The 25,503-nt window shown below is 44.7% G+C and overlaps 1 protein-coding gene across 1 annotated transcript in view; it reads left to right on the forward strand.

Moving 5' to 3' along the window:
- The window catches only part of WDR19 (WD repeat domain 19), an 89,474-nt gene extending 64,235 nt beyond the window's left edge, over positions 1 to 25,239 (forward strand). The window contains exons 29-37 of the mRNA XM_047799311.1: positions 3,302 to 3,379; positions 6,019 to 6,115; positions 8,058 to 8,182; positions 11,684 to 11,765; positions 13,879 to 14,029; positions 15,438 to 15,561; positions 16,579 to 16,655; positions 16,973 to 17,097; positions 24,752 to 25,239. Of these exons, the coding sequence (XP_047655267.1) occupies positions 3,302 to 3,379; positions 6,019 to 6,115; positions 8,058 to 8,182; positions 11,684 to 11,765; positions 13,879 to 14,029; positions 15,438 to 15,561; positions 16,579 to 16,655; positions 16,973 to 17,084 (846 nt within the window). The 3' untranslated portion in view covers positions 17,085 to 17,097; positions 24,752 to 25,239. The remainder of the gene's footprint in view (positions 1 to 3,301; positions 3,380 to 6,018; positions 6,116 to 8,057; positions 8,183 to 11,683; positions 11,766 to 13,878; positions 14,030 to 15,437; positions 15,562 to 16,578; positions 16,656 to 16,972; positions 17,098 to 24,751) is intronic.
- Positions 25,240 to 25,503: the final 264 nt, after the last annotated feature.

Here is a 25,503-nt window from a genome sequence, read left to right on the forward strand (position 1 = left end):
GTGTTATTTAGAGACTATAATTTGTGTTCTAGGAATATTCACTGCTCCTGAGCTGATCAGTGTTTCTAAGCTTTTTCAGGAAGAATGTTGACATTTTTATTGTGATACCAAAATTAGTATTAATTTTTCTAAAAGCATCTGAATTTGGAGTTGCAGGGGGATTATTAAAGAGTGGAAATGATTCTCTGGCCATTCAAAACAGGCTATTCTAAAAAAAAAAAAAAACGGTTTCTTTGCTTTTCTCTGCATATCCACAGCAAATTCTAAGACCTACACCTCCAGGAAGCCAGAATCAAGACTCCCAGCAGCTCCCAGGAGTATACCTCCCACCTTCCTATCAAGAGACGGGAACTCTGGCCCCAAACTCAGAAATGCAGAAGGGCTCCAACTTGATTAGTTCAGGTGTTCATTACAGGCTCAGTCAGCTGATAATTCCAGGGATGGACTATCATGCCTGGACCAGTTGGGTCAAACCCCCACCTAAATGTTCCTACCTCTGTGGCCATGGAAGTGGGGGTCCTCTAAATACAGCAGTCCCACTAGAAGCCCATGGTTGACATGGAGGCAGGAGCACTTCTCAGAATAGTTGAAAGAAGCAACATCAGACAGAACTCTAGATGTCCCTTACAGCTATCAGATTTCTCTCCCTTTATTGGTATTCTTCAATCCTATACTGACTATTTTACTAAATTTTATTAAGGTCGGGGACATGTCTTTAAAATCAACATATTCGTATTCCGCATCCATTACTGGGATTACTCGGGAATCCCATTCCAACAGATCTCTTCTGAACTTCACTACTGGGTAATTTTTTTTCTCAAGTCCAGTTTGGACACACTTCATTCCCTAGCTCCGGTGGCCTGGTGATTTGTTCCCAGGCTGTCCTTGACAGATCACGGCATCTTAGATCTCCCTGGAGGTGATCCAGTCTAGCTTCCATTTCACCGATGAGGAATCCGAGGTCCCGGAAGCCTGTAGGACCAACCTAAGATGCCCAAGTGGAGAGGACTCGAGCTAGGGCTGAAACCTAAGTCTTCCTTCCAACCTCACTGCCTGTCACGCTCTGCTGGGCCTGTGCTCTGCGCCGCAGCCACACTGGCCACTTTGACCTGAGGACTTGAGGTGCCCCTCCCCTTGTTCCTTCGCTCCTGTCACCCACACCTGGCACACCCTCCCTCCTGCACTCCCTGCCCTTCAAACGCCTGCTCTTCACGCAGGACCCACTTCACACTCCACTTCCTATACAGCTTTTCCTGAACTGACCTCCAGATGAAATTTTGCCCTCCCCAGAACCCGGTTAAAGTGGGTGGACCCTCCCTCACTGCTGCAGTTGAGCCCCTTCAGGGGACTAGCTCCTCAGGGTCCAAAGCCCATCTCTTTACAGAGCGTTGGGCACAAGGTGGAAATAGTTACTGAAATGAACCCACGTTGGCCCCAGCTCAGTGGAAGCGCCGTGCGGGTGATGTTAGTCTCCTTCCCAACCCTCCAGTCCTTCATCTCCTTTCCACCTTGAGACCCCCCTCCCCTGAAGAAAATCACCTTTATTCAGCACTTGCATCTTTTCACAGCCTCTGCATTTGTACCTGCTGATTCTCAACCAGAAGACGTAGCCCTTGATCATCTGAGACCATCTTAAAAAATGTTCCTCCTTCCCCCACCCCCATTCCCATCCTCTATACCCTCCAGGTTCTAAAACACCTTCTTGGTGTGTATGTCGGCAGAGGGGGCAGTCACAGACCCCTGGCCGGGCACCATCCCCTGAGCCAACCCGGTGGGGAGATGGACCACACAGAGGCCATTCGCTGTGCAGGGGCTGCTTTCCTCTTTGCACTCCGCTTCTGCCTTCACCACCCCCGAACCCTTCTCTAAAAGGGGCTCGCTGATCTCCTCCTTGCTAAACTCAGGTCTCTCTTCTCAGCCTTCACTCTGTTCCATGGGATGGCAGCATTTTATACTGTCAGGCCGCATCGTTCGTGAACTTTTTACTCCCTTCAAACCAGGCTCCTTCTGGCTCTCCGGCTCTTCCTCAGATGGTCCCTCTCAGCCTTCATCACGGAAGTGGTCCTCAGCATTCTGTCTCTGCCTTTCTCTTTTTTCTTTTTTCTTTTCTTTTCTTTTCCTTTTCTTTCCTTTCTGTCTGTCTGTCTGTCTTTCGCCACACCTGCAGCATGTGGACGTTTCCAGGCTAGGGGTTGAATCAGACCTGCAGCTGCCAGCCTACGCCACAGCCACGCTGGATCCGAGCCACATTTGTGACCTACACCACAGCTCACGGCAACGCCACTGGCTCCCTGACCCACTGAGCGAGGCCAAGGATACTAGTCAGTTCCTTAACCACTGAGCCACGATGGGAACTCCTCACCCCCTTTTTTTAAAGGTGCAAGACTCTTAAGCCTCCTCACCTTGTTGGTAATTGTTCCTACTAACTACACCAACATCTTTCTGTCCTCCAGTTTGCTAAGGAATTTTCCTGATCAGCACTTCCCCACACAGCAGTGATTTAACTCTGAGCTTTATGAAGATGACTCGCAAATGTAGCTTTCCAGCCCAGAGTGCTCTCCAGGATTCCAACCCACATTTCCAGCTCCCTGCCCTCCTCTGGGACCATCCCAGAAGAGGGCATGTGTCCCCGGGGAACTGCTGGAGAGGAGGCACTGGGCAGGACATTGCTGCAATAAGGCCTGGTTCCTGTGCTCAAGCTGTTACTCCCTCTGTGTCACAGTCATTTATCCTAAGAAAGTTTTATTGAAACAGCCAAGAAGTATATTCTCTCTGTGTGTCTAAATAACACTACAGTATGTATGTATGTATTTTTCGCTTTTTCAGGGCCACACCTGTGGCATGTGGAGGTTCCCAGGCTAGGGGTCAATTCGGAGCTACAGCAGCACAACAGCACAGCCACAGCAGTTCGGGATCCAAGCCACATCTGCGACCTACACCACAGCTCACAGCAATGCCAGATCCCTGACCCACTGAGCGAAGCCAGAGATCAAACCCGCATCCTCATGGATACTTAGTCGGATTCATTTCCACTGCACCACAGTGGGAACTCCAGCACTGCAGTATTTTGATATAGCAACTTAGAAAGCTATAGCTTCTAAGGATGGGTTTTGTTCATGGAGACGCTGCAAATGAATGAAGACAGACCCCGCACTTAGATCCTGTTTCAGGCACTTGACTCTAGGTGTTTTTACACACTTTAAGAAATTCCATCTCCTCAGCGGAAGATTATTTGTCCTTCCCCACCCTCCTTCCTAGGTTTAAGATGCTGAACTTAACTGTTTCTTTCTCTCCCTGAAAGGTTGGTCAAGCCAAGGATGACGTGCTGACCAGTCAGCTGATAGACCACCTTATGGGGGAGAGTGATGGCATGCCGAAGGTACTCAGGTTCTTCTCTCCACGGGCATTCTGAAGTGTCTTACGTATGGTTAAGAAAACCTTTTTCTTCTGCTGTGTTTTTACCTGTTATGGCTTTTGCATCAGAGACTTACAAAATTTCCTCTCTGGGTGCAGCCTCAGGTCATGTAGACAGACCCCGCATTTTAGATATTTATGTACATTCCCTCTTTGTTTTTATTTATTTATTTTCTATTTTTGCCTTTTCTTGGGCTGTACCCGCGGCATATGGAGGTTCCCAGGCTAGGGGTCGAATTGGCAGCCTATACCACAGCCACAGCAACTTGGGATCCGAGCCTTGTCTGCGACCTACACTACAGCTCACGGCAATGCCGGATCCTTAACCCACTGAGCGAGGCCAGGGATCGAACCCGCAACCTCATGGTTCCTAGTCGGGTTCATTAACCACTGAACCACGACAAGAACTCCTACATTCCCTCTTTGAAATGGGCATCACCCTCTGTGAAACAGCCACATCCACTGGGTAACAGTCCTCATCACCCACAATTTTTCTCAAAAGTTACAGAGTTTTAATTCCTTCAGACACTACGAAAGTGCTTATTGGAAGTCTGAGTCAGCACTACTTCCTAAAAATCAGTGTACTTTTCTTCATATTTCAGAAATTATGAGAATCAATAAAAATCCTGTTTAGCATGAAAATAACTCACTATATGTAAAGTGGAAATAAATCATTAAGAACATATTTTCAGGAAGTTTCCCTTGTGGCTCAGCAGTCACGAGCCTGAGCAGTATCCATGAGGATTCGGGTTTGATCCCTGGCCTTGCTCAATGGGTTGAGGATCCGGCGTTCCCGTGAGCTGTGGTGTAGGTCACAGATGTGGCGTGGATCCCGCGTTGCTGTGGCTGGGGTGTAGGCCAGCAGCTGCAGCTCCAATTAGACCCCTAGACTGGGAACCTCCATAAGCTCCAAGCGCGGCCCTAAAACACACACAAAGAACATATTTTCAAAATATGTGACTCTTGGATTTTGTGCACAAGTTGGTCGCCTCTCAGTCCTAATGAGGACAGACTCCTTGGAGATTGCACCCCGCCCCCGCCGAGCCTTTTTTCCCTGATGCTTCAGTGTTTAAGGGGACCCGCCTGCGAAGGACTCAAGTACAGCTGACTCTTGAACGATACGGATGTGAACTGCCCACGTCCCCCCATTCATGGGTTTTTTTCAACAGTAAATACTACAGTCGTACACATTCCCGGGTTGGTTGAATACGAGGATGCAGAGGAACTGGGGACTTGGGAAGCCGACGATAAATTAAACACTGATTTTCAACTGCGTGGAGGGTCAGTGCCCCCTCACCCCAGTGCTTTTGAAAGTGCCACGGTAACTGATTTGGATCCAAGGTGCTGGGATGTCGCAGCCGGAGAGGGTCGCAGCCATCCTAATCCCCAAGTCCCTTTCCTGTGTTTTACAGATAAAAACACTGAGACCCAGGGAGGCTGTCAACCTGCCAAAGGGCACGGGCTCTTAAACTCGGCCCAACCACCTCACCTTATATCCACCTATCCTAATAATCAGGAAACCAGCATCACCTATATGAAATTGTTCAAAGAAAACAGGAATAGAAGATGAGCCAAAAAAAAAAAAAATTAAAGGCCAGATAAATTTATATAGGTGTAAAATTTTTTGAAATTTTGTGAAGTTGGTGCATTGCATAAGAATACCTTCCCATTTCAAGCCCATGAGAGAGGGCTCTACGGACTGAGAACCCCAGTACCCTGTGGTCTAGGGTTAGGATCACAGGCTCTGAAGCCAGACCTCTGCAGTTCAGTCAGGACTCTGAGGGGTCCTGGTGCGTTTCGGTTTCTCATCAATGAAATTAGTATATAATTGGGCCGTCCTCCCAGGCAGAGAATGAGGATTTAAATGAATTGTTATTTCTTAAGTACTTAGTATACTACCTGGCACATATTAAACCCTAGATAAATAGTTGATACATAATTCTTTATTAGAGTTCCCGTCATGGCTCAGTGGTTAACGAATCCAACTAAGAACCATGAGGTTGCGGGTTTGATCCCTGGCCTTGCTCAGTGGGTTAAGGATACGGCGTTGCCGTGAGCTGTGGTATAGGTCGCAGACGCGGCTCGGATCCCGTGTTGCTGTGGCTACGGTGTAGGCTGGCAGCTACAGCTCCAATTCAACCCCTAGCCTGGGAACATCCATATGACACGGGAGCAGCCCAAGAAATGGCAAAAAGACAAAATAATAATAATAATAGTAATTCTTTATTCATTGGCTTTCTTTTTTTTCTCCTTCTTTTTTCTTTTTAGGGCCACATCCATGGCATATGGAAGTTCCCAGGCTAGGGGCAAGCCAGCCTACGCCACAGCCACGGCAACACAGCATCCAAGCCATGTCTGTGACCTGCGCCACAACTCAGGGCAAGGCTGGTTCCCTAACCCACTGAGCCAGGCCAGGGATCGAACCTACATCCTCATGGATCCTAGTTGGGTTTGTTGCCGCTGAGCCACAATGGGCACTCCCCATTGACTTTCTTAAAACCGCTACTAGAAAGTGAATGTGATTCTAACTGAAATGCACACTTGAGATGTTTCTCCCCTTAGCTAATGCAGCAAGTGATGTTTCTCTAACGGTTTGTATGTCAGGATGCCAAGTACCTGTTCCGCTTGTACATGGCGCTGAAGCAGTACCGAGAGGCCGCGCGCACCGCCATCATCATCGCCAGGGAAGAGCAGTCTGCAGGTGGGTCCCCAACATGCATGCTTTCCTCCCCAAACAAGTGGTAGAGTCAGGCTTCAGCCCCTTCTCTGCCCGTGCCCAATCTAGGCTGGCTTCGAACCCAGAAGACGAGGGGAATAACCATTTCTAGGTTTCAGAGGAGAAATAATTCACCATCACAGGAGGACGTGGAGCGACTCCACTGAGGCCTCCTGTGTCAGGTGCTGTTTCCTCGCCTCTTCCGGGCTTACACTTTCTGTCTCCTGCTGACAACTTCTCTGACTGCTCACAGCACCCCCGATACTGTCCCTACACTTTCTTTCCAGCCCAGGTATTTGGCCTTAACAGTATAAGGGACAGTGGAAGATGGAAGAGGATGTGGTATGATGATAGACCTGGTTCTTTTTAATATGCAAGGACAGTTTATAGGATCTCTGGAATAGCTCTGCTCGTGTCTGTGCTCTGTAAATATTTATTGAAAAAGTCAGAGAATTAGTCTGATGTTTTCACTGGTTTTTGCAAGCTGATGCTTTTTAGACGTTCATAAATATGGAATACTATTTGGGAAAAATATGGAATTAAAGAAGCCATTCTTTTTTCAGCTTATGTTTATCTAACACCTCCGCCTGTCAGATACATGGGAGGAGTCAGGACTCAGAGGACGGAGCCCCAGGTCAGCTCTCAAGGACTCCTGATGAATAGGAGAGACCAAAACTCAATTCAGAGCTGATATACAGGGTGATAAGGGCCAGACTAAAAGACATTAAGGAGTCCCCGTCATGGCTCAGCAGATTAAGAACCCAACATAGTCTCCATGAGGATGCAGGTTCGATCCCTGGCCTCACTCAGTGTATTAAGGATCCAGCCTTGCGGTGAGCTGTGGTGTAGGTCTCAGACTCTGCTTGGATCCTGTATTGATGGGGTTGTGGTGTAGGCCAACAGCTACAGCTCTGATTTGACCCCTAGCTGGGAACTTCCATATGCCATGGGTGTGGCCCTAAAAAGGAAAAAAAAAAAAAAGAAGAAATACATGAAAAGGGCCCCAGGACTGGGGATCCCCCTCATCCTGAGGGGAGAGTTGGAGGATGGAGGTGAGTGAAGGCAGCAGATGCTTCGGCTGATTTGGAAGGATGAGCCAGCGGGAGCCGAGGGAGAGGGCAGTGTGGGGAGGGGACACCCACGCTCAGGGACGCTGCGGCATCGCCCGAGACTGAGTGGAGGCAAAGGCAGTTCAAAAGGCAGACAGAGGCAGATCCTGAGGGGCTCAAGTCCTCTGCTTGAGGATGTGCACTTGATCCCAAGACCTTTGGAGGGTTTCCTGTTGGCTGTAACCTTGAGGTTTGGGGGCTGGGGGTGAGGCTTGCGGGGTTTTGTTTTTTGTTTTTTGTCCTTGTGGAAGTTCCCAGGCTAGAGGTCTAATCGGAGCTACAGCTGCAGAGCCACAGCAACTCGGGATCCAAGCTGCATCTACAATCTACGCCACCGCTCATGGCAATGCCGGATCCTTAACCCACTGAGTGAGGCCAGAGATCGAACCCACAACCTCACGGTTCCTAGTCGGACTCGTTAACCACTGAGCCATGAGGGGAACTCCAGGCTTGTGGTTTTTACAAGAACACTCGGAAATCAGAACGCAGGCCTCAGAATGGCGTTCCTCAGAAGGATACCTGTTAGTACCCCACTGCAGAGGGATGGCGAGAGGCATTAGCAGCGGCCTGGGGGCATGGGGAACTGAATCTGGGGGACCCAGAACCTGATGACCTGTTGGACATGAGGGCCAGACGTCCTGTTGGCCCTTCTCCCTGAGGGACTGATATCACAACAGGAAAAACTACCATGTTAGTTGATATAAGAAACGATTAAGATACGGCTAATGACGAACACAATCCACCTGCGAAACGGTGGCAGGTCCTCAGCTGGCATCCTTTGCAGTAAGAATGTCCTTGGACCTCCTCCTCTTTTCAAGGGAACTATCGGAACGCACATGATGTTCTCTTCAGCATGTACGCGGAACTGAAAGCCCAGAAGATCAAGATCCCCTCCGAGATGGCCACCAACCTCATGATTCTGCACAGTTACATCCTGGTGAAGGTGAGGCCTCCGGTGACGGGACGCAATGGGCCAGGTGTGCTCATCGCCTGCCGGCCTTTCCTCAGGGCCCCTTTCCCTTAGAGCAGTTTCCTAGATCTCTGTATCTCGAAGTGAAAATAAGCAAGATACAGAATAATTATACCATACGCTGCCTTTTGTGTAGTCACTGCAAATGCAATTAGAAATCTGGAGCTCCCATTGTGGCTCAGCAGGTTAAGAACCTGACATAGTGTCCATGAAGATGTGGGTTTGATCCCTGGCCTCACTTAGTGGGTTAAGGATTCAGTGTGGCTGTGGCTGTGGTGTAGGGCTCGGATTCAACTCCTAGCCTGGGAACGTCTACATGCCGCCAGTGTGGCCGTAAAAGGTGGGGTGGGGGGGATAATACACTTTAAAAAATTGTGTCCTGAAGGGGTCAAAACATGAGACAGAGGAGGCATGGCACCAAATCAGGGGAGCAGAGGGAGAACATATTTTTCCATATAGTACATCTTCTCTTTTTTTTTTTTTTGTCTTTTTGCCTTTTTTCCTAGGGCTTCACCCGCTGCATATGGAGGTTCCCAGGCTAGGGGTCCAATCGGAGCTGTAGCCACCGGCCTACGCCAGAGCTGCAGCAACTTAGGATCCAAGCCCCATTTGCGACCTACACCACAGCTCACAGCAACGCCGGATCCTTAACCCACTGAGCGAGGCCAGGGATGGAACCCGCAACCTCATGGTTCCTGGTCGGATTCATTAACCACTGAGCCACGACAGGAACTCCTATATCTTTTCATTTTGTTTCGATTTTTGAAGCATATATATGTATTACTTGGTCAAAAAAGATTTACTTAAAACATTTTTGTTTAGCCAGAGCTTTTAGCTTATTAATTCTAAGATAGTGGATTTTATACAGTTCTAATGTGTTTAATACTCTTTAGTTTTCATCTTGATGGTCACAAGAAAATTTAGAGCCTATAGAAAAGCACAATGAAAAAATAATTTTCCCTTTAAGTTCACTGCGAGATGCAACAGTTAACACTGCGTTTAAAATACACATGTGCACCCTTTTATTTTTCTAACACATTAGAATTATATTTAACTCCAGTTGTCTATTGCATTTTTTAATCAGTAGTTTTCAATAAAAAAGAGCATGCAAACCTGGAATACTTCTGTGTACAAGTTACATAAATGTTATATGTATTTATAACATACAATTTTATATAAATATACATATTTATATATAAACACATCTTTGTAAAAATGCAGGTAGAGTCCAACTTACATATTTTTTTTCAACTATTCACTTATGCCAGAGTTCATCTTCCCATATTAATGCTAAGTTGGTTTTCAGGCTAGTGCACAGGAACTTACCTAATTTCAAAACTTCCTAGGTTATAGCAATCATGAATGATTTAGATCCTAATTATGGTCCATAAGAGTAAAACCTTCTACAGTGATGGAAGTGTTCTGTATCCATGAGCCTGGCTATGGAGCACTTGAAATACAGATAATGCAACTGATAAACTAAATTTTAACCTTTATAGAATCCTTTTTTCGCTTTTTAGGGCCTCTCCCACGGCATATGGAGGTTCCCGGGCTAGGGGTCGAATCGGAGCTGCAGCTGCCAGCCTACGCCACAGCCACAGCCATGCAGGATCCAAGCTGCACCTATCACCTACACCATAGCTCATGGTAGCACCAGATCTTGAACCCACTGAGCGAGGCCAGGGATCGAACCCACAGCCTCATGGTTCCTAGCCTGATTCATTTCTGCTATGCCACAATGGGAACTCCAGCCTTTATATAATCTTAATTTTTAAATTTAAATGGCCACATGTGACTAGTGGCTACCACATTGGGCTGCATAGGTCCAGAGTACTGACTGTAAGGGGAAATTTAGAATTCCAGCTTGCAATCCCCCCAGGGCTATGTTCCCTTCTCTTGCTCAGAAAGGACTAGGAAGAGGGCGGGAGGGTTTTCTCAGCCTCAGACCTAAGTGGTGGTGCCAGTGAGCTGGGGGTACAGAATCCGGTAAAATGGAGCCTTTGGAGGGGAAGGGAGGACAGAAACTAGTGGAAGAGGGAGCAAAAATAGGGATTTTCATAAGAAGCCCTCCAAGATCAGGGCTTTCTTCCACCGTAAGCCATTGGGATGGTTCTGGAGTCTTTTTGTTGTCCTCCAGCCCTAAGAGCTGGCCCATCACTTCCTCCTCCCCTCCCACTGAAGAGCACCCTTGCACCTCTGCTCTGGTCTCTTATTTCAGCCCCAGACATCTTCAAGCTTTTTTTTTTTTTTTGGTCTTTTTTTTGTCGTTGTTGTTGTTGTTGTTGCTGCTATTTCTTGGGCCGCTCCCATGGCATATGGAGGTTCCCAGGCTAGGGGTCCAATCGGAGCTGTAGCCACCGGCCTACGCCAGAGCCACAGCAACGCGGGATCCGAGCCGCGTCTGCAACCTACACCACAGCTCACGGCAACGCCGGATCGTTAACCCACTGAGCAAGGGCAGGGACCGAACCCGCAACCTCATGGTTCCTAGTCGGATTCGTTAACCACTGCGCCACGACGGGAACTCCCTTCAAGCTTTTTAACTGCTTGTGGTATCAAAGGGGAAACTACTGGACGTAATCAAGTAAGAACTAATTGATGTGAAACTGTCCCAGGCATCTTGACACAAAGGGCTGGAGAAAGTCATCCGCATTTCAGGGGAATGGAGTCTTGGCTTTGGCAGGCGCTTCCTCCCCAAGTAGGGAGGAACTAGGACAGGGCCTTTGGACAGCCTGGGACCTTGGCATGTGGATGGCTGGGCCGGGCAGTCGGAGGCCCAGGGAGTCAGTGGAGGACGAGGGCAGGACACAGGGGTTTCCCTTCCCCGCCTTTAGGTTCGGTTCACATTGATTAATTAGGTTGCATCGCGCAGTGAATTACACCATCCCGCATCTGCTCAGACCTGGTGCCTGGAGCTTCACCTTCTCACCAAATACTATCACTTCTGACGCATGTCTGTCTGCGTCCCCCTGGACAGCTGCAGTGATGTTGTGGCCCTGCTGACGCTCCAGCCTCATGTCATCCTAAGTGGACCCTCTCCTTGCCTCCCAGACCCACTTGTCCTTAACCTCATCGATGCCCCTTCCCCACACAGGCAGCGCCCTCCTCCTATAACACCTCGTCCTCTCTCCTGCCTCACTCAGCTCGCGGGTCTCACAACCACTCGGTAAAGCTGGTCTTGTCCGTCCCCCAGAAACGGCAGTAAGAGATGGGCCACGGCTTTGAACTCACAACAAGTGGTCTAGAGCAAAGGGGAAAGCAGAGCGCAGGGCTGAGGCCAGGTGCCAGGCAGCAGCTACTGGAGGCTGGGACATAAGGGAGGAACCCCAAGTGGCATTAGCCAAGTCGGGCTGCAGGGACCTCACAAGCAGCCCATTCTGGGTCGCAAGCAAGTTGTGGTTTATAGGGGGAATAAAGCATGAATTAAGGTTAATTTAAGGCTCTAAGAAGAGTAAAAATTGTCATTTATTTCAGATTCATGTTAAAAATGGAGATCATATGAAAGGGGCGCGTATGCTTATCCGGGTGGCCAACAATATCAGCAAATTTCCGTCACGTGAGTACTGAGAAGAGCCCCTGCCCGCATGTTGGAGGGTAGCCTGGTAAGAGCTAGCGAACCATGAGGTTGCAGGTTCGATCCCTGGCCTTGCTCAGTGGGTTAAGGATCCAGCGTTGCCATGAGCTGTGGTGTAGGGCACAGATGTGGCGTGGATCCCACATGGCTGTGGTATAAGCACCTACAGATGCAGCCTGATTCGACCCCTAGCCTGGGAACCTCCATATGCTGCAGATGAGGCCCTTAAAAAATAATCCTTGCAACAACCTCATAGAGTGGTGCAACCAGCATCCTCCAGTTTGATAATTCACTAGGAGGACTCGTGTAGCTTCACATATAGTAGTGCTGAAGCTAAAACTGACCACAGTGGAAGGATATGGCCTCGTCGGCCAAGGGGAAAGGTGCAGACCCGGGTCTGGAGGTCAGGTGCCTGCACCTTAGGGTCACCCACACCCACCCCATGAAGTCACGCAGGACCCACTCAGCCTCGGGGCCACCTGAGTAAGATGGTATCTACCAGGACATGCGTGAGAGAGTCGGCGCCTGGGGCTGGTCTTGATGCGGGGAGTTCTCATCGGCATCCCCTGCTTGACATGTACCAAGTCTGCAGGCTTCCAGAAAGCAGGTGCTCAGCATAAACCCATGGTTTGTACAAAGAGCTCAGGCACAGAGAGCCACTCTTCTCAGCTTTGGAAGTGGTGAGAATGCTCCCCAAATCCAAGTGCCCAGATACCAGCCAAAGACCAACCTTTCAAGCAGGTCTTTCTAAGAATAACAGTCTCAAGACTGCACACACGTGTCCTATTATGGTTCTCACTATCTCACAGATAAGCCAACTGGGGCAAAGGAGGTGAGGCAACACCTGCTCGAGTTCATGCTGTCAGCCCATTAAGTCTGACTCTGTTCTCAACCAGTGTAGGCCACTGCCTCTGAAAAAGTCCATTTTTCTAAAAGATGTCACTGTAATATTTCGGTGATTTGATTTTGCCACATTCTATGATGGGGTCAACAAACTTTCTGTAAAGGGCCAGATGGCAGGGCTGTGTGGGCCATAGAGTCTCTGCTGCAGCTGTTCAACTCTGCCGTTTTGGCGTGAACCTCACATAAATGAGTGAGCATGGCTGTGTTCCAAGAGAACTGGATTCTTTTGGACACTAAAATTCAAATCTCATAATTTTCACATGCCGCAAAACATTCTTTTGATTTTTTTTCCACTTAAAAATGTAAAATCCTTTCTTAGCTCATGGGTCATAGGGATATGGAAGTCCAGATTTCACCCTAAGGTCATACTTCATCAATCCCTGTTCTCTAGTTTGTTTATTTGTTTTTCTTTTTAGGGCCTCACTGGCAGCATATGGAAGTTCCCAGGCCAGGGGTCAAATCAGAGCTGCAGTTGCCAGCCTACACCACAGCCACAGCAACACAGGGTCTAAGCCGTATCTGCGACCTACACCACAGCTCATGGCAATGCCAGATCTTTAACCCACTGAGCAAGGCCAGGCATCAACTGCATCCTCCCGGACACTATTGTCAGGTTCTTAAGCTGCTGAGCCACAAGGGGAACTTAAATGTGTTCTTTTTTGATACATGAAAAAGACTAAAATAACTGTACACTGTGCTGGCCAAGTGTGTGGTAGGACAGGTGCTCTCAGGACTGCTGGTGGGAATGGATCTGGTTGTGGCTTTTCTAGAAAAGCAGCTTGGCAATACTAGGGGTATTTTTTTTTTTAAGTTACATTCTTTGAGCCAGTAATCAATCTGACTTCTAGGTATCTGTCCTGAAGAAATAGGTGCATGCAGAGCTTAGTGCATAAAATTTTAATCTCCTTTACCCATTCGTCAGCAGTCCTGTCAGATGCAAAGCTCAGGTGGGGAAGGATGCATGCAAAACGCTGCCTTAGGGGCGTGTGGGTCCTGGTGTCACAGGCCAAGCACAGTATAATTAGGGAAAGGACTCTGTCATGACAGTTACCTGACACCACTGCTGTGCCAGTTCCTCGTTAAACAGGTCAGATCTGGTTCTTTGCCAGAAAAAGCAAATTTGGAGAGGTGCGATGCTGGCGTCATGCCAGTGGACGCAGTGTGCTCTTTCTGCCCCTCCCTTGCGCTGCAGACATCGTGCCCATCCTGACGTCCACTGTCATCGAGTGTCACAGGGCTGGCCTGAAGAACTCTGCCTTCAGCTTTGCAGCCACGTTGATGCGGCCCGAGTACCGCAACAAGATAGATGCCAAATACAAAAAGAAGATTGAGGCAATGGTCAGGTAGGCGGGGACAGCTGTTGCTACCGCCTGATCACAGCTCACAAGTGGATTTTTCAGAATGTAGCTGCTAATGCCCAGGCTCCAGGAGAACATGGGCTGGGGGTAGCAGTTAGGATTGTACTCAGCTGCCAACAGCAGGAAACCCAACTCAAATAAGTCAGGATTTAATTGACTCACATACAAAGCATGGTGGTCCAGGGCTGGTGCTGCTGTGTCCTGATTCCTGATGTCACCAAGGACCTACCCCTCTGCCTTCGGCTTCACCATCCAGGGCCTAGAAGTTTCGTCCTCGTGGCCGCACAGTTGTGATTGTCTGACATCACGTACCCCGTTCAAGGAAGAAACAGGGAAATCAAAAGGCAAAACATGTCTTTGCCGTTTTAGTTAGGAAGGACACTCCCCGGCCCAGAACTTCCAGGCACATCTCCTCGGCCAGTACTCTGCCGTGTGGCTGCCTCTAGCTGTGAAGCATATTGCTGAGTAAAAACAAAGTTCTCTTGGCAAGGAAGAAGGAAAGGATGGCTGTCAGGCAGCAGACAGGGTCTACCACAGGGAGACAAAGAGTGACTTTCTCAGTGCAAGAAACACAGCCTATTATGAGAAGAGAGTTCATTTCCAAACCCCGGGTGGCTCCAAAGGCACAAAGGTTAGGTTCTCACTTGAGAAAGCAGTAGGGTGGCCTGGTTTTCTACAGGAAAACTAGAAAAAAAATAGCGCTCCTCTTTCCAAAAGGAAAAAATTAATTGCAGTCACATAATAATTCTGTACTACCACTTGTTCAACTAATGACATTCGGGGTACCTGTTAGTCCCATCATGACCAGGGAACCCAGGTGTACCTGAATCTTGCCCCAGAACTCTCATCTCAGCACCAGTAATAGCAAAGGGAAGCAAACACTACTGTAGTGTTGGCTGAGCTCATGCAGATCTGACCCAGACAGGCCTGCTGAAACACTGGCCCTTTTTGAAGGTGACAGGCCATGGAGCATCAGACACATTGCTCTGACCCAGCATATCTGCCAGCATAAGAGTGAGGTGGAGAGAAAACGCCAGAGCACGTGTGGCTCGTGGCTGTGTGGGGGAGAGCACAGAATCAGAACACAGCCCTTGCCGCAGGAAGTTGTGCGGCACAGCCCCGTCCACCTTCACCACATCAGTACCCAGAGGGAGACGCAGCAGAGAGGTGGCAAGCTCGCCACCCAAGGCTCAGGAGGACAGGAGCCAGCCAGACCCACTCGTGTTTTCTGTCACATAACGTGCTGTGAACTCCAGCTCCCCAAAGGTGGCCCGAGTGATTCCACGGTCCTCCAGTCCTTGTCCCTCTTCCTCCTCCCTGGGCTGGAGCTTGTGTGTAGCGTCAGCGTCTGAGGTGAAGCAGCAGGCGCGTCACACGTGATCCTCCCTCACAGGAGACCTGATACATCGGAGACAGAAGAGGCCACCACCCCGTGCCCATTCTGCGAATTTCTTCTCCCAGAGTACGAACTCCTCTGTCCTGGATGTAAAAATAACATCCCATATTGCATCGCAACAGTAAGCCTCTTTCTCGTCATTTCCCTTCCTTTGCATTTCTAAGTATAACCCCTTTGAAAACCTGATGTATGTCAACCCTTTCTTCACTTCTGAAATAATCTTATCCCTCAAATTCCCTGCAACACAATATATAATTTCATGGTCAACAAAGTTGAAAGTTCTATTCATGGCATATAATCTGAGTATCAGAAGGCAGTGGGGGGCAGGACGGCACACACCAGGGGATCAGAGAGTCCTGGGCTTAATTCGATCCTCTTTCTGCCACTTACTGGCCGAGTAACCTGGTGTGATTTGCTTTTATGTTGCTATTTCCATCCGAACAGTAGCTGCCTATTGAGATAAATCAGTTTGATGAGAGAACATGTATGAAGCTGTAATACAATAACCTGGCATGCTGCAGCCAATAACAAGTGGCAGTTTTTTGGAGTTCCTGTCATGGCGCAGTGGCTAACGAATCCGACTAGGAACCATGAGGTTGCGGGTTCGGTCCCTGGCCTCGCTCAGTGGGTTAAGGATCCGGCGTTGCCGTGAGCTGTGGTGTAGATGGCAGACGCGGCCCGGATCCCGTGTTGCTGTGGCTCTGGCTTAGGCAGGTGGCTACAGCTCCGATTCAACCCCTAGCCTGGGAACCTCCATATGCCGCGGGAGCAGCCCAAAGAAATAGTAAAAAGACAAAAAAAAAAAAGTGGCAGTTTTTATTATAATCTTTAATATGAAGACCTATTAGGAAAAAATTTTAAATAGGGACTTATTAATCGTTTGGCTAATATAAGCTTTATTTTAAAGGAAAATATATTTAGGTAATGTCACAATGTTGAAGATTATTTTTTTATATATTAATTTGATAAATAAAATGTGGCTTTAGTCCTTTTCTATACAGTTGCCCACCTGTGTGAAATATTAATAATTTCATAATTTAGAGATCTGGCTCTTATACTGTAACGTGTATTATACTTGAGTAATGATAGGAGTTTTAAAAATCAAGATGAATTTTACTCTTCATTGCACTGCTTCCAGGGTCGACACATGCTGAAGGATGACTGGACGGTGTGTCCACACTGTGACTTCCCTGCTTTGTACTCAGAATTCAAGAGGTGAGTGAGCATCATTTCAGCCATACAGAGTCACCAAAAAATAGGCCTTCTATTCAACCACTTTTATTCTGAGGTCTCTTTAGTCATGTCCCTAAAAATCCCTATAGACCCATATTGTCTTCTTGGAAGAAACTTCTGTGACCTTGGAGAACATTTTCCTTAAAGGAGATCCTATATGGGACTGAATAGTCTTAATTCTTAATCGCATGATGAACATGTACTAAGTAGACAGGAACGGTTTTTTATCACATCACAATAACCCAAAGATAAAAGAATATTATATATTTAATCTACTCTGCCTTTCCCTTTCCTAACAGAATGTTAAACACTGAGAGAACATGTCCTATGTGTTCAGAAAGATTAAACTTGGCTCAACTGAAGAAAATCTCAGACTACACCCAGTACCTGCAGACAGAAGTGGAGCAGTGATTGGCACGTGCAGGTAAGTGCCAGGCCCTCCACTTATCTTCCCAGAGCATGAGGCCCGCAGTGCAGACACCGCCTTACCGTGTGTTTTGCTATTGGCTCCTTTTTGTGCATCATGTAAGTCATCAGATTTGAACCAACAACAAACTTCTGATGTACTACTTTAAAAAAAAATGCTTAATTGCAGGATGTACATATAGTCTCCATAGTGACAGAGGTTACTGGGTCAAGCAGCATCATGTGTTCCAACCAGAATGTATTTTATCAAATCCATTTTATGGGCTTCTTTTAAAACTATAGCATATGGAGTTTTTTAAAGTTCTGTAATTCGGGAGAATATACTGCAAAAATTTTTGCTTCTAGATACTTGAACAATCTCCAATTTTTTTCTTTCCTTTCTTCTTTTTAGGGCTACACCCGTAGCATATGAAAGTTCCCAGGCTAGGGGTCCAATCAGAGCTACAGCTGAGGCCTAGGCCACAACCACAGCAACACTGGATCCAAGCTGCATCTGTGACCTACACCACAGCTTGCCAGAATGCCAGATCCTTCAGCCACTGAGCAAGGCCAGGGACTGAACCCACATCCTCATGGATACTATTTGGATTTTTAACCTGCTGAGCCACAACAGGAGCTCCCCCAAGTTTCATTTTTGTTGTATGGAAGCAGCACATATCCCTTTCATTCTCACTTCACTGGCCACACTCTGCAAGGGGAGGCAGGGAAAGCCAAAAGCCCCTGCCAAAAACTCAGAAGATTCTTTAATCAAAAGGAAGGTGTAAGATTAGTCTCTGACACGGCACTAAACCTAGTTAAAACACAACTCTAGGTTTTCACACAAAACCTGTTCTCACAATCTTCACTCCCTCGACCAGCTCCATCCAACCAGCTGATCAGGGTGGAAATCTAGACACCCTCAGTCACCCAGGCCACAGGCAAGTCTCCAGTGTATGTGTTTCCTTTCCTTGGGCAGGGGGCGGAGGCGGGGGGGGGGGGGGCTTTTTATCATGCCTGCAAAGACCAAGAGCCTAAAAGACTATATATATATATATATATATATATATATATATATATGGAGTGCCTGCTGTGGTGCAGTGGCTAAGGCTCTGACTGTAGGGCTCAGGTCGCTGTGGAGGCCAGGGCCCAACATAGTGGGTTAAAGGCTCCAGCGTTGCCCCAGCTGTGGCATAGGTTGCAGCTGTGGCTCGGATTCAGTCCCTGGCCCAGGAACTTCCATATGCCATGGGCATGGCCATAAACAATAAGTTTCAAAATTAAAGGCTCTCTATGAGCTGGCCCCAGCCTCCTCCTCCCCCCACCATGCTGCAGCCTCACTGGCCTTTTGGCTGCTCCTCAGACACCCCAGACTGCTTTTTGTACCACCTCCCATCTTTCACATCCCACTAGTGGCAGAGAAGGGTGCTAGTTTCCCCACGCAACGCTTGTTCCTGTCTACCTTTCTGATTATAGCCATCCTAGTAGGTGTGAAGTGGTATCTCATTGTGGTTTTGATTTGCACTTCTCTAATGATAATGATGTGGAGCATCTTTCCATGTGCTTTTTTGGCCATTCATACATCTTCTTAAGAGACAAGACCAAGTCCTTCACCTATTTTAACTAGGTATGTTGTCTTTTTATTGTTACAAGAATTCTTAAAATGTTCTAGTACAAGTTCTTTATCAGATACATGATTTGCAAATACCTTCTCTTATTCTGTGGAGGTTATTGGGTGTTTTTTTTTTTTTTACTTTGATAGTATCCTTTGATGTATGAAAGTTTTTATTTTGATCAAGTCCAGTTTATTTTTTTCCTTTGGTTGCGTGTAGTCTTGGTGTCATGTGTTAGACAAACTGCTTAATCCACGATCACAAAGATTTACACCTATGTTTCCTTCTAAGAGTTTTATACTTGTTACTCTTATATTACATTTTTATATGTGGTGTGAGGTAGGGACCCAATTTCCTTCTTTTGCATGTGGATGACCACATGTCTCAGCACCATTTGTTGAAAACACTGTTCCTTTATTATTGCTTTTTATTATATAAAGATTCTTTATTTGTATTCTAGATAGAAGCCTTAGATTTATCTTGAAATTATTTTCTCCTTTTTGGCCACACCTACAGCATATGAAAGCTCCCGGGCCAGCAGTCAAATTCAAGCCACAGCTGCAACCTATGCCACAGCTGCGGCAATGCTGGATCCATAACCCACTACACCAGGCTGGAGATCAAATCCGCACCTCCACAGCAACCTGAGTTGCTGCAGTTGGATTCTTAACCCATTGTGCCACAGTGGGAACTCCACCCACTTCTTTTTCTTAATGGTCTTTTGATGAGCACAAGATTTTGAGGAGTTACCAATTTTAAATTCTACGGTTACTACTTTGTGTCTAAGAAAACATCTGCCTACTCAGAAGTCAGGAGCGTATTTGCCTCGGATTTCTTTTAGAAGTTCTAGGTCTCTGATCCACCTTGAAGTTATTTTCGTTTATGGTAAGATTTTTTTACCCCTCAAGCAGATATCCAGTCTTCTAACACCATCTGTTGAAAAGTCTTTCCTTACTGAACTGCTTGCATGCCTTTGTTGAAAATCAGTTCGGTTTTAAGTATGAGTCTACTTCTGGACCCTCTCTTCTTTGCCATCGCTCTGTTTGCCCCATATTTTTATACTATTGTCTTGATTACTATGACTTTATAGTATATCTTACAGCTAGGTATCGTGGATCCTCCAACCTTTTCAAGTTTGTTGTCATTGTTTTCCAAGACTGTTTTGATTATTATTCTTTCCATTTCTCTCTAAAATTTGAGAATTCAGCTTGTCAAATTCTGTTTTAAAAGCCTGCTCAGGGAGTTTTCTTGTGGTGCAGTGGGTTAGGTATCCGGCATTGTCAGTGTAGCAGCTTGAATCACTGCTGTGGCATGGGTGATTGATCCCTTGCCCAGGGAACTTTCATATGTTGCAGGTGGGGGGGGGGGGGAGAATAGCTCAAATTATGATTGAGATTTATGTTATTTTTCTGTTGCTACATAACAACAAAACATCCATCACCACATATGTATTTACATTTTTTTAATGAGAACTTTTAACATCTACTCTTCTATCAGCTTCCAAATATACATTGTTAACTACAGTCACCATGCTGTACATCACATACCCACAACTCATTTGTAACTGAAATTTTATACCTTTTGGCCACCTTCATTCTACCTACCTCCCACCCTAGGCCTCCAGCAACCAACAGATTGTTCTGTATCTATGAGTTCCGAGTTGTTGTTTTTTAATTACAAATATAAATGAAATCATATGTATTTGTCTTAACCCACTGCAAGGCCAAGGATTGAACCCATCCTCATGGGTACTAGTTGGGTTCGTTACCACTGAGCCATGATGGGAACACGTCCAGTGTCATTTTCTTTATCCAGTATCAGTGGACACTTAAGTCATTTCCTTATCTTGGCTATTGTACATAATGCTGTAATGAACATTGGGGTGCAGATACCTTTCAAGATAGAGATTTATTTTCCTTCCGATAGATATACCAAAGTAGAATTGCTGGATCATGTGATGGTTCTGTTTTTAGCATTTTTGAGGAATCTCGTGTTTTCCATTAAGGCTGCATCAGTTTACATTCCTGCCAACAGTGCATAGTGGATACCTTTTCTCCATATCCTTGCCAACCCTGGTTATTTTCTGTCACTTTGATAATAGCCACTCTAATAGGTGTGAAGTGATAGCGCATTGTGGGTTTGATTTGCATTTCCCTGATGATTGGTGACACTGAGTACCTTTTCATGTACCTCTTGACCCATTTCTATGTCTTTGGAAAAATGTCTATTCAGATCCTTAGCCCATTTTTTAATCAGATTTTTCTTTCCTATGGAGTTGTAGGTGTTCCATATATATCTTGAATATTAATCCAAATTATCAGCTCTATGATTTGCAGGTGTTCCTCCCATTCTTTGGGTTGCCTTTTCATTATTTTCCTTTGCTGTACAAAAACTCTTTAATTTTTTGTTGCAATTATAAATAATACTTAATTTTTGTTTCTGATAGTTAATTAGTATACAGAAAGACAGCAGATTTTTGTATTTTGAGCTTGTACCTTGCAGTTTTGCTGATTAGTTCTAACACCTTTTTGGTGGTCTTCAGGGTTTCCTATATAATTATGTCATCTGCAAATAGTTTAAATTATTCTTTTCCTACCTGGATGCCTTTTCTTTTTCTTGCCTAAGGCAAGAGTGATGTCCTTGTCTTGTTCCTCATCTTCAAGGAAAAGCTTTGAGCTTTTCAACAGTGGGTATAACTATGGGCTTGTCCCTTATGGCCTTTATTACAATGAGGTATGTCTCCTCTATACCCACTTTTGTGAAAGTTTTTATTATGAACAGATGTTGAATTTTGCCAGATGCTTTTTCCATATCAAGGTGATCATAATGATTTTTATCAAGATGATCATATGATTTTTATCCTTCATTTTGTTAATGTGGCATGTCATACTGAGTCCTAGATGCTGGGCTCTCCTTGCATTCCTGGAATAAATCCCACTTCATTGTGGTGTATGATTCCTTGACTGTATTGTTGAATTCAGTTTGCTAATATTTCATTGAAGGTTTTTGCAACTATGTTCATCAAAGATACTGGCCTGTAATTTTCTATCTTGTAGTTTGTCTGGTTTTGGTATCAGAGCAATGCTGGCTTCATGAAATGAATTTGGAAATGTTCCCTCTTCTATTTTTTGGAAAAGCATGACAAGGAAAGCAAGTCATGGTGTTAATTTCTCTTTAAATATTTGGTAGAACTCCCCAGTGAATCCTAGATTTTTGTTTGTGAGGAGGTCTCTGATTGCTGGTTACACCTGGGTGGTAATTTTACTCCTTGATGGTCTCATTTTCTATTTCTTCATGATTCAGTCTTAGACTGTTGTTTCTAGCAATTTATCCATTTTTTCTGGGCTGTCCATTTTGTTGGGGTTATATTTCATAGTAGTCTCTTATAATCCTTTGTTTCTGTAGTATCAATTGTAGTATCTTCTATTTCATTTCTGACTTTGAGTCTTTTTCTTGAGTCTAACAATTTATCTTTTGAACAAAAAAACAGCTATTAGTTTCATTGAACATTTCTATCACCTTTTTAACTCTCCATTTCATTTATTTCTACTCTTTGATATTTCTTTCTACTAACTTTGGACTTAGCTTCTTCTTTTTCTAGTTCCTTAAGGTATAATGTTAGGCTGTTTCTATCTTTAAGTATAGTTGATTTACAGTGTTGTTCCAATTTCTGTTGTATGGCCAAGTGACTGAGTTATGCAAACATATAAATTATACACACATTCTTTTTTTTATATTTTTTCTCCATCATGATCTATCTATCCCAGGAGATTGGATGTTGGATGTAGTTCCCTGCCATACAGTAGGATCTTGTTATTTCTTAATGTGGGTGTTTGTTAGAAGCTTCCTTCTTAGAACTGTTTTGGTTCTGTAAGTTTTGGTGTGTTGTAGAGTTGTCCCTCAATATTCACGGGGGATTGGTTCCAGGACCCCTAGAGGACACCAAAATCCATGGGTACTCAAGCTCCTTATACACAATGATATAGTGTCTGCATATAACTTATGCACATCCTCCCATATACTTGAGTTCATCTCTAGGTTACTCTTAATACCTAATACACTCTAAACATAATGTAAAATAGTTGGCCAGCATATGGCAAATTCACATTTGCTTTTTGGAATTTTCGGGGTACTTTTTTCCCCCTGAATTTTTTGATTCATGGTTGGTTGGATCTGCAGATCCAGAACCTATGGATATGGAGGGCCAACTATATTTCCATTTTCATGTATTCTGGGTATTTTTGATTTCTTCAACTCAGTGGTTGTTGAGTAGTATGTTGACTTCTCTACATGTTTGTGAATTTTCCAGTTTTCTTGTAACTGATTTCTAGTTTCTACCATTGTGGTCAGAAAAGATGCTTGATATGATTTCAATCTAAATTTATTAAGACTTGTTTTGTGGCCTTACCTATGATCTATCCAAGAGATTGTTCTATGTGTGCTTAAGAATGTGTATTCTGCTGCTTTGGGATGGAAGGTTCTCGAAATGTCTGTTAGGACCATCTGGTCTCACGTATTTAAGTCCAGTGTTTGCTTACTGATTTTCTGTCCGTGAAAACCTACTCACTGATGAAAGTAGGGTAATGAAGCCCCCATTATTCTTTTTTCCTTTTGATATATTAATATTTGCTTTATATATGTAACTGCTGATATGTTGGATGCATAAATATTTACAAATGTTTTATGCCATGTGGATTGACCCCTTTAACATTATATAATGGCCTTCTTTGTCACTTACTATAGTCTTTGATTTTGTCTGATGTAAGTATAGCTACTCTAGCTTTCTTTTAGTTTCTATTAGTATGGAGTATCTCTCTCTATTCCTTCCCTTTATCTGTATTCTTAAAGCTGAGTATCTTGTAGGCAGCACATATTTGGATCTTGGTTTTTATCCACTCTGTCTTTTCATCAGAGAATTTATATTTAAAGTAGTCGTTCATAGATAGGGACTTACTGCCATTTTGTTATTTGTTTTCTGGATGTTTTTTAATTCTTAAATTCCTTTCCTCCTTTCTTGCTCCCTTTTCTCATTTTGTTATTTGACAGTTTTCTGTACTGGTATGCTTAGATTCCTTTTTTTTTTTTTTTGTCTACTATAGGTTTTGCTTTGTGGGTACCATGAGACTTACATAAAATATAAGTTTATTTGAAGTTGATAATAACTTAAGTTCCCATGCATTCTAAAGCTCACTTTACTCTTTCTACTCATCCACATTCTTTATTTTTGATGTCACAATTTGTACCTTTTTATCTTGTGTATCCATTAACATTATGGTTATTTTTACTACTTTTGTCTTTAACCTTCACACTAGGTTTCTAAGTACTTACTATTACATTAGATAATTCTGAATTTAACTGTATACCTTTACCATCAAAACTTACAATTTCACATATTTTCCTTTTATTAGTTACTGTCCTTACATTTTGGCTTAAAGAAATCTCTAATATTTCTTGAATGGTTAGTCTAGTGATGACAAACCTTTTTTAGCTTTTCCTTGTCAGGAAACTCTTACTCTCTTCTTCAGCTTTGAAGGATGCCTTTGGCAGGTACAGCATTCTTGGTTTACAGTATTCTTTCAGCATTTTGAATTTATCAGTCCACTCTTCTCTTAGCCTGCAAAGTTTCTGCTGAAAAATCTGACAGTCTTATGGGGGGGAGGGGGTTTCCCTAGTACATAACAAGTTACCTTCTTTTGCTGCTTTTAAGAGTCTTGTCTTAAAACTGTTGCAACTTAATTATAATATGTCTTGATATGGGTCTCTTTGGGTTGAGTTGCTGAACACTAACTTTGCATTTTTTCATCACAGTAAGGTGGCTGTATCGTCATCTTCAGTTTATAACTGCAGGGTTCAGCAGCTTGCCCAAACAATTTTAGTCAGTTGAAAGGTCAAGACATACTCAGCGTTAAAGACTAGAAATTTCTCACTTGAATGTAGTGATCCTGTTCCACATTCCAGAAAACAGCCAAAAAAATCTTCTTATGCTTGGCTTTTTAACTAAATGCCAGTCATTATTTGAAACCCTTCTAAAAGCATATTTTTTGGTTTTTGTGTCCTTTCTAGGTACAATGTTCCTGAGAAAATAGCATTTTTCCACAGGAGACTGTGTTCCTACCCCTGGCAGGTTTTAGAGATGGTCCTTCCTGGATATAGGAGGAAAAAAAGGTCACCTCTCCAGGTCACTATTTTCGCCTTCTATAAAGTGGCACAACAGTAATATGTAACATGCTGTTTATTATACTTTGTATATTTCTCCTCCTGAGTCTTACATAGTCTAAGCTCTGCACTGGTAATGGTAACCTATGACATAACTGTAAATATTCAGCTTTTTGATATCTTTTATATTTTAAAATACTTCCTTTAAAATAAACTTATTGTTTAGATATTTGTGATGTTTTCCTGGATTTAAAGACAGAAAATATGTTTTGAAGCAATATTGTGAAGCAGCAGCACAGATGTTGGTGTTAAAAAGTTTGAAGTAAGAGACTTGCACAAAGCAGGGCTATCTCACAAAATCAGTCCTAGAATAAAAACATCAAAAATTGGTAAAATCCATGCGGTTGTGGGTTTGATCCCTGGCCTCACTCAGTGGGTTAAGGATCTGGCGTGGCTGTGGTGTAGGCTGGCATCTACAGCTCCGATTAGACCCCTAGCCTGGGAACCTCCACATGCAGCAGGTGCAGCCCTAAAAAGACAAAAAAATAACATTTGAAAGAATGAATGAAACTACAGGTGTATTATGTCTCCAAATCAGCTAACTTCTCCTGAAGATGTAATTCAGAATCTTCCCCAAGGTGGGTGGAAGGCCCTTTTCC

This window comes from Phacochoerus africanus, chromosome 10 (assembly GCF_016906955.1).
Source record: "Phacochoerus africanus isolate WHEZ1 chromosome 10, ROS_Pafr_v1, whole genome shotgun sequence".
In the NCBI taxonomy this organism is placed as follows: Eukaryota; Metazoa; Chordata; class Mammalia; order Artiodactyla; family Suidae; genus Phacochoerus; species Phacochoerus africanus.